Source organism: Eptatretus burgeri, chromosome 12 (genome assembly GCF_056783735.1).
Source record: "Eptatretus burgeri isolate ZD-2024b chromosome 12, Ebu_testis_v1, whole genome shotgun sequence".
Taxonomy (NCBI): Eukaryota; Metazoa; Chordata; class Myxini; order Myxiniformes; family Myxinidae; genus Eptatretus; species Eptatretus burgeri.
In genome coordinates, this window is record NC_140972.1 from 49,735,366 (window position 1) to 49,745,365 (window position 10,000).

General features: G+C 40.6%; 1 protein-coding gene across 10 annotated transcripts in view; it reads left to right on the plus strand.

Annotated features, from left to right (window-relative positions):
* LOC147015582 (uncharacterized) overlaps positions 1-10,000 on the plus strand; it is a 348,908-nt gene that overhangs the window by 328,089 nt on the left and 10,819 nt on the right. Inside the window, exon 13 of one of the 10 annotated variants that reach the window (XM_085850475.1) lies at positions 3,702-4,791. The exons of the other annotated variants lie outside the window; for them this stretch is intronic. Coding sequence (XP_085706601.1) covers positions 3,702-3,722 — 21 coding nt within the window. The 3' untranslated portion in view covers positions 3,723-4,791. Of the gene's footprint in view, positions 1-3,701; positions 4,792-10,000 lie in introns of those variants that run through there. 10 annotated transcript variants of the gene reach the window in all.

Genomic DNA, 10,000 nt, shown 5'->3' on the forward strand with positions numbered 1-10,000 from the left:
GTTCAAGATGATCCACCTTGAGGTTGCATAAAAGTCTTTTTTGGTCAAGGAAGAGAAAGATCGAATTTAATTTGGAGCACATAAATATTGCTCAGATGGTGGGCAGGATAGCTTCGAGGTATGCACACTTGCATATGAACCGTCTTGCTTGGGTTTGATTCCAGACCTATCTCTACACTGCCCATCCGATTGATGGTTCACTGGCAGGACGTTACATGACAAAGTGTGCCATCCCTCAGATGTATGTGAAGTTCAGTGTCTCCTCCACGAGCATTAATCAAATATCCCAGTGTCTTTCGCAAACATCCCGGAACCCTAAACTAAATACAAATTTCTGTCTCAATCAGCTCCAGTCGAACATGAGGTCTGACCAGGCAGTTTGTCAAAGACTTGGGCCAAAAACTTCCTTTGCCAACCCCTCAATACGTTGGTAATAACTGTGGTCTTTAGAGGAAGTAGTCATAGCACTCGTTGATACATATTGCATACACAGACTGAGGGGTTGTCAATTGATAAAAAAATCAAGATGACAAAAGGAAGTGAAATATTTCGGAGAAAAAGAGAGGCAATTTGGGAAGAGGGTCAAATTTTTTTATTCTCTTTTGGACAACTGATATAAATGTAGACTAGTCTCTTGTGCGGGAGTCTTGGAAGAAAGGAACAGCATGGGAATGATGGGGCTAAAGAAATAAATTATTGATATTGTATTATTGCAAGTTCATATATCGGTTATTTATAAAGGTTTGTACTCTGCTTTTTTGCCAAATAATACGGCAGCTAATCACTAATTAATTTGAGCAATTCCACCACTTGCAAATTACATTCCACAAATTACAAACTCAATGCAGCACTCTGATGACCCATGATAAGGCATTGTAATAATGATGATTGTCATCACAGAGTTAGTTCAGGCATGCCCATTGGTGTAGTCTGTAAATCAAATCAAATTTTGGGGAAATGAGGAGGATTGGTTAACTCGAACCTTTATATCGAGTACCAATCCCTTCACTGTTATGGTACCAGGAAGCAGGCTGGCTATTGCCACATGAATCCCAACGAACAGGTGCAGAGCAGCAGAATATGCTTTTGTATATGTATTCAGCTTGTGCATCGTTGGAGGTTTTATCCAATTTTAAATGAAACAAACCTTCATTCTCTTTCAATGTGTGTTTTTCTTCTTCTGTAGCTCTTGTGATGTCAACATATGCCGATGTGTCTCATTTATTGATGTAAAATTAGCATCTGATTTCTCTCCCATGTGATTGTGACATTGTATTCCAATGTCTCTTCATTGCCATGCTGATATTGATATGTGACATGCAAAGTGATTAAAAGCGAGTCAATTTCTCATTATGTACACACTAAGTGCAATGCCCTCAAACGTGCCATCCTCAATTTTGTCTCAATTCGTACATGATTCCTGACATGGGCATGTTGGGTGGGCATGTTATGGGCATGTTGGGTACCAAAATAATGGCCATGTTGGGTACCAAAACAAAAAATAGAAAATATATATTTTTTTAAATACCACTTTGATATTTGACACTTTTGTAAAGTTGAATATGCTCTTTCCAATGGTGAACAATTTGAAGTGGTATACCTTGTCATATATTTGCAATCCTCACCTGAATTTCGGGGAAAAATGAAAATTTTCAATTTTTGAGGGATCATGACTGTATTATATATGACTGATTAAGAAAAGTAAACATGTATTTGAATACGACTACCATACAGTTATTACCTGAAAAAATTTCAAACTTCTGCGATGGGTCAATAAAAATATATGGGGTCTCAAAGTTGGGTCTTCATACTAAACCAAAATTTTTTTCTGGATTTGAACTGATCAGGTCATAAAAATTAATAGAGGTATACTCAGTTTTATATTTGTTTCTTACAGAGCAGTTATAGAAGAATAATCTCTGAAAATTTCAAGGCTCTTGCATTAATATTTAAAAAGTTGTGGGAGTTTAAAAGTAGCCATTTATTTTGTGATGCTCGCAACGATCATAAAAATCGGGCCACAACCACATTTCAACCCTCAATTTCTCGGAGTTGACTGCATCTATGGACCTAAAATTTTATACAGCTTCATTTTGATACCTGGGAACTATTTTATGAAAGTTTAGGGTGAATCTGAGGGGGTGAACTGGGAGGCCTCTGGTGATATGAGGTGGAATGACTCGTTTACGTCATCTTGGCAGTTGAGGATGTGTCCTGATGCAGTAACCACCAACATAAAGTAAAGATGCTCGATCAAAGTGGCAGTTGAAGACTGTGCTGACCATGGCATCTATAGATATGCAAAATCAGTTAATCTTACTCGAAGCAGTTCTACATCACATGGGCTTGACGGATGGTGTTTGTGTCCTCATGAACAAGCTCATCATTACCAAGATACAAAGCGCCTTGAATGCATGAGTCTGGTTGGTGCTCCATGGATTGTTCCCTTACAATTGTGTGAAAGATCCGAAACCATTCCAGCCGATTGTTCTCTTGATCGCGACTCCAATTTGAGTGGCCGGACATGTCACGACGATAGGTCTACCGAAGATCTATGTATACATGAACCCATCGATCTGTTCAGAAATGTTCAAATGGCATTTTTTTTTTCTTTCCAACATCCGGTGAATGGTACTCCAGCAACTATAAGCAGAAAATACAGTTCCAACACTCCAATACTTCTATATAATATGCTTGTAAAGTAATTAGTAGGGGTATTTCATTAAATGATTCCTTAAATCCAAATCCAAACTCGATATTTTATCCTAATAAATATGCAATAATAAGCAAGATTTCCAGAGGGGTTTCATTGATTTTCCAGTCGATATGCTTGTCTGCCATTCAGACGTATGATATGTTCACACAATAGTTTACATCACTTGTTCTTTTCTCTGATGTCCATTGTTGGCACAATCTAATCAGGACATTTTACTAAGATTTTACCTCTTATTCCCAAAGATTTGAGCTCAACATTTGACAAAATTAAGCGTAGATGACTTCGAGCTTTTCAGTAATTCTAATATTTATACAAAGGCCCGGATTCCTACTGAACATGTCTGTGCCGTGGATTCAAATCCACTGTCTATCCATCACCCCCAATTCGGACATCCCCTCGGTGCTCTGGGCATGAATATTAGTGTCTGGGCTGTCATTTGGTTCCATCGGGAAAAAAGAAAATGGCCACAACGTCTCATTTATGTATCAATTTGGCCATGTTGGAACATTTAAATAAGCTGCTCGTTCCAATTTCCTGCTTTTGAATACACATCGCTGCGATTTGCTGTAAAAACAACACCATTATATGTTTTTGGCAGGACTTGTTCTACCTGCATATAATGTGTGTTCAGCAAGGCCGATACTTCAGGCCATTTTCCAACCAGTGATCCAATCGCCAGCCAGTGCTGTAGAACTCGGTCTCCATAACATCACCTGGCTCCCTTAGGTAAAGTATGTGTAATTGGCGTTTCATTCAATTTTGTGCATCCAGTGTCCCCCACCCTCTTCTCACAATGCCGGGTCTTCCTCGACAAACAGATGCAGGGAAATTACAATTAGCATCCTAACTGCTTAATTGACATGGGGAGCAGGTGAAATTGTTACTGAAAGGATTCGCATCTGGCTCCTTCCTCAACGTGTCTGTGTCTCGATGTCGGGTGAGTGGAAGGCTGATTTTTCCTTTTTCTCTTTGGTCCCACCAACAGCTGCTTCTGAAAAGAAATTGAGGCACAGAGGGAAGGAGGAGGGGCTGACTTCAACAATCCCTTCTGGCGAGAGAGCTTTTGTTCCCTGTGGAATATTTTACACTTATCCAAATTTCCACAGATGTCCATTTTCCAAGACCCTCAAATATTGCCCCCCCCCCCAATTTACATGCAGATTGACATTGATGATAAAATATAACTGAACCAGGGGGAAACATCAAGGCAATAGGAAAGTTACTGGAACTCGTAACTTGGAGGAAACATTCCCATTAGAATCTTCATTTGAGCTTTTCCATCAAAAGTTATTCATCGAAACGTTGTTTAAAGCTGCGATCACTCAAATGTCGATTATGTGATCAATAATTGGCCACATAACGCAGGCAATTATGTTGTGTACAAATTCATTCATATTTTTCATCCACCTTTATGTTGCGTATGATGTTTATATTGCCGTTGGACAAAGTTGAGCTTTAACTAATTATAAGTAATGAAGTTCACCAAAGAACATGTATTATTTTCATGTTAGAAAAGTATTCTTTGTTATTCCGGGCCATCTACTTATTACATATTCAAAATGCTGGAGCTATCCTCCCAAACCCCCACCAACACCCTTCCCTCATGCACCCCATACATGCTCCTTCCCTACCTTCATTTTACCTCCTTTCTTGTTAGGTCCAACTGATGTTGCCCCATATACCCAGTGTCAGTTCATTGCCTTTTATTTACCCTCTGTCATCATGCTCGTCCATGAGCCGAGATTTTGCATACAAATTAAACTTGGAAGATCAAACACGTAGCTTCCTTTTAATATTCTGAATCCACTTTATCTTAATGGAATCCCTGAAAGCTGATTTTGATAATAGCTTTTGCTTGACTATTGTCTGGCCACACTTATTCCCAATGTCAGTGAGGTGGTGGACCCATTTACATCGTCAAACTCTTCATTTTCCACTTCAAGTTTCACTTTTCTTCTCTCGTTACTACACACTGAATTTGCTCCTTCAGTACTTTTATCCACTGGAGGAAGGTCCGGATGGTGTTTCTACAGACCTCTCTCTGACTCTGAATAGTCTTACATTCATTGATACCGTAGACCTTTTGGATATGGAATATAAAGGAAATCTTTCCGAAGTGCTTACATGCACTGTCATTCTTGGAAATGTTTTCCAGCCCACGATGTCCTTTATTCAGAGATTTGTGAACCAGCATTTGTGTCATTCTACTAAAATGGATACTTTTCAAAAGTCTTGAGTGGCAAGGTACTGTCAACTATATATCGCTCTGAATTACGATATTGAACTCGATACCATGTGCCTTCACAGTCATGATGGATCTTTTAATTCATGCAGACAGTCTCTGACAACCGCTGTCCTTGAAGTGTATTTCCTGGGTTATTTATTCCAAGCTAGGTATGCCTTGGTATGTCACGTTTTCGCGTCTTACACTGCATAATTAAAGACCAATTACTGCACTGTAGTCCCAAGAAGGAAGTTAGACAAAACAACACACACACACACACACACACACACACACACACACACATACACACACACACACACACACGCACACACACACACACACACACACACACACACACACACACGCACACACACACACACGCACGCACGCACACACACACACACACACACACATATTATGTTCTGGTAAGTACTTACAAAAGCTATTTGATTTTAAGTTATAACCTTAACTCATACGCAATTGACTGATTTCCCAACTGCCCTTATCAGCTGGGCATCGTTTTTTCTCGAGGTTGCAATCCTTTCAGCCCAGATCCTCTCCAAATGGTGGATCCACAACCCCAGTCACAGGTCCACATCAGTAGATGACTCAAGATCAATGGATCCACAACCTCAAAGTTGTGTCCAGTCAATCAACACAGTAATGCAATATCCTTATTCAAACTTATTTAATTATTACTTTTTTTAAAGTAATACTACATTTGAATAACTTTAATCATACACCACTTTATATGATAATATATGAAGCGATAAACACTTTTCTTTGTAGGTAGACATGTCCATTACACAGCACATCCATCTAACCACACTCAAACTGTCATTCAAATATTCAAACTGTCATTAATAACCGATTTTAACATGCTGAAACTGCGTATCCGTGCAACCGCCAACAAATAATTTGAATACCTACTTATAATGTGTTATAAATTATATTTATTTATTTATTTGTTGTACTTTTAATCGAAATTCCTCCATTATTTAATAACACACACACACACACACACACACACACACACACACACACACACACACACACACACACACACACACACACACACACACACACACACGTACTAGCTGAAGTACCCGGTAATACCCGGGAAATTTGCCCTATTTTCCTCACGCTAGTTAGACTGAGGCATTAGTTATAAGGAGAAAATTAGGAAGGCTTCTTTTATTCCTCAGATTTATGGGAGGAAGGCTTTATGCTGCCGTAATCCTCAGAGAGGTCATAGTTGAAGGCGGCCTTGAGCCACTCAATGTTTCCAGCCGTAGTGGCAATTGTCCTTGATGTCCTGCCAAAACCAGGACCTAGAAAGCTGGAACGTGAGTTTTGTGCTTCTCTCGCCCGTCGGTGTGACGCTCTATTTGCAGTTAGGCAACGCTCTCTCTCTCTGCAGCCGACTCTGCTTGCCTGGCTCGTTCATGAGCAGATATATCAGCAGTAAGACGACTCTCTCTCTCGCTCTCTCACTGTCTCTCTCTCTCTCTCTCTCTCTCTCTCTCTCTCTCTCTCTCTCTCTCTCTCTCTCTCTCTCTCTCTCTCTCTCTCTCTCTCTCTCTCTCTCTCTCTCTCTCTCTCTCTCTCTCTCTCTCTCTCTCTCGCTGCAGCTGACTCTGCTTGCCTGGTTCATTCATGAGCAGATATATCAACAGTTAGCTGTTCCCGTGCGTGTGCAGTACAATAATTCAAATAACAGGAGGAGAATGTGTATGTTTAAAAAGTCAATGAATACGAACATTTTGTATTTCAAAAAACCAGAGCGTTTTTAACCATGAAGCCTTTTGTTACAATTAATACGCCGGCGCACTATTCGAAAGCCATTTTTTTTTAATGGAATATATATAAAAATTTTTTTTTTAATATATATTTTTTTCATTTTTATTAAAAGCCACTTAGCGCATCCTGGAGCTGAATGTTAGGTCTATATGTGTGTAAAGTTTCATCAAAATCGGTTCATTGGTCTAGGAGCTTATTGGTTACAAACAAACAGACAGAAGGACTGCCATTTATATAGTAAATGCGCCAAGGTATGCGCTTTCTTTGCTACTGAACTCGTCTGTGTTTACTTTGTAATTTATAACATCGGACTCCCTCAAAATGTGTTGTTTTTTTCTTTTTCCTGTCACATATTGAGCCTGTTTAAAAAGGCAGAGTAAAAATTATCTGTTTCTTGAACCAAAATATAATATTTACGTTGTTTTTTTTCATCTGATTCCGTACATAACGCTGACGCCAAGCTCGAAATTTGAACGTGTATTTACAGTGTTGTATATATTCAGTGGTAACTTTAAAACCGGACGTGCTGCAGGTCTAAAAAATTACATTTAGCTATTTCAATACATGCAGATTAACATAATAGGTTGCATTTCATGTTTCCCTAAACTTTTTTTTGCCCTTTGTGTAACAGTATGTGTACCCACTTTGTGAGCCATGCACATATATATCATCAGTTGTGCATATATGCATGGTGCTTCATATATGCATCAGTGGTGCTTCATATATTATCATATAAAGTGGTGTATTATTAATGTTATTCAAATGTAGTATTACTTAAAATAAAAGTAATAATTAAATAAGTTTGAATAAGGATATTGCATTACTGTGTTGATGCAGTGTGAACATGTGTGTGTGTGTATATATATATATATATATATATATATATATATATATATATATATGTATGTATATATATGTATATATGTATATGTGTGTGTATATATATATATATATATATATATATATATATATATATATATATATATATATATATATATATATATATATATATATATATATCTTCTTCTTTCGGCAAGCTCCCATTAGGGGTCGCCACAGCGGATCAACCGTCTCCATTTCGCTCTATCCTCCACATGTTCCATTGACACTCCAACCACCCGCATGTGTCCGCCCTCACCGTATCCATGAACCTCTTCTTTGGCCTTCCTCTTCTCCTCCTGCCTGGCGGCTCCATCTTCAACATCCTTCTCCCGATATACTCCGCTTCCCTCCTGTGCACATGTCCAAACCATCTCAATCTTGCCTCTCTCACTTTGTCTCCAAACCGTCCAACCTGCGCTGTCCCTCCAATATACTCATTTCTTATCCTATCCATCCTCATCACTCCCAATGAGAATCGCAGCATCTTTAACTCTGCCACCTCCAGCTCCACTTCCTGTCTTTTTGTCAGTGCCTCCGCCTCCAAACCATACAACATAGCTGGTCTCACTACCGTCTTATATACTTTCCCCTTCACTCTTGCAGCTACCCTTCTGTCACAAATCACTCCTGCCACTCTTCTCCAACCACTCCATCCTGCCTGCATTCTCTTTTTCACTTCTCTCCCACACTCTCCGTTACTTTGGACAGTTGATCCCAAGTATTTAAACCCATTCACCTTCCCCACCTCAACTCCTTGCAACCGCACCATACCACCACCCTCCCTCTCATTTACGCACATGTACTCCGTCTTACTCCGACTGACTATAATTTCCCTTCTCTCCAGTGCGTACCTCCACCTCTCGAGGCTCGCCTCAGCCTGCTCCCTACTCTCCCTACAGATCATGATGTCATCCGTGAACATCATAGTCCATGGAGACTCCAGTCTGAGCTCGTCCGTCAACCTGTCCATCACCATTGCAAACAGGAAAGGGCTCAGAGTCGATCCTTGGTGCAATCCCACTTTTACCTTAAACCGGTCCGTCATTCCTACCGCACACCTCACCGCTATCACATTGTCCTCATACATATCCTGCACGATCCTCACATACTTCTCCACCACTCCCGACTTCCTCATACAATGCCACAACTCCTCTCTTGGCACCCTATCATTAGCTTTCTCTAAATCCACAAACACACATTGTAACTCCTTCTGGCCTTCCCTATACTTCTCCATCAACATTCTCAAAGCAAACATTGCATCAGTGGTGCTCTTTCCTGGCATAAACCCATATTGCTGCTCACAGATTGTCACCTCTCCTCTCAACCAAGCTTCCACTACTCTTTCCCACACCTTCATGGTGTGGCTTAACAACTTTATCCCTCTGTAATTTCCACAGCTCTGCACATCACACTTATTCTTGAAAATCGGAACCAGTACACTTAATCTCCACTCCTCTGGCATCCTCTCACTTTCCAAGACTTCATGAAACAATCTGGTTAACAACCCCACTGCCATCTCTCCTAAGCACTTCCATGCCTCCACTGGTATACCATCTGGGCCAACCGCCTTTCCACTTTTCATCTTCTTCATAGCAGTCCTCACTTCATCCTTACTGATCCACCCCACTTCCAGATTCACTATCTCCACCTCTTCCAACCTTCTCTCTCTCATTTTCTTCATTCATCAGCTCCTCAAAGTACTCCATCCACCTTCTCAACACACTCTTCTCGCTCGTCAGCACATTCCCATTTGCGTCCTTTATCACCCTAACCTGCAGCACATCCTTCCCAGCTCGGTCCCTCTGTCTTGCCAATCGGTATAAATCCTTTTCCCCTTCTTTTGTATCCAACTTCTCATACAGCTCGTCATATGCCTTTTCCTTGGCCTTTGCCACCTCTCTTTTTGCTTTTCGACGCCACTCCTTGTACTCCTGCCGACTTTCTTCATCTCTCTGACTATCCCACTTCTTTTTCGCCAACCCCTTCTTCCTTATACTTTCCTGTACTTCCTCATTCCACCACCAAGTCTCCTTATCTTCCTTCCTCTGTCCAGATGTCACACCAAGTACCTTCCTAGCTATCTCCCTCACAACTTCTGCTGTCGTTGCCCAATCATCCCACCCATCTTTACCACCATCCAACGCCTGTCTCACCTCCTCCCTAAATTTCACGCAACAGTCTTCCTCCTTCAGCTTCCACCATCTGGTCCTTGGTTCAGCCCTCACTCTCTTCCTCAACCTCACCTCTAAAGTCATCCTACAGACCACCAATCGATGCTGTCGAGCTACACTCTCCCCTGCCACAACCTTACAGTCACTAATCTCTTTCAGGTTGCATCTCCTACTTAAGATGTAATCCACCTGTGTGCACTTTCCTCC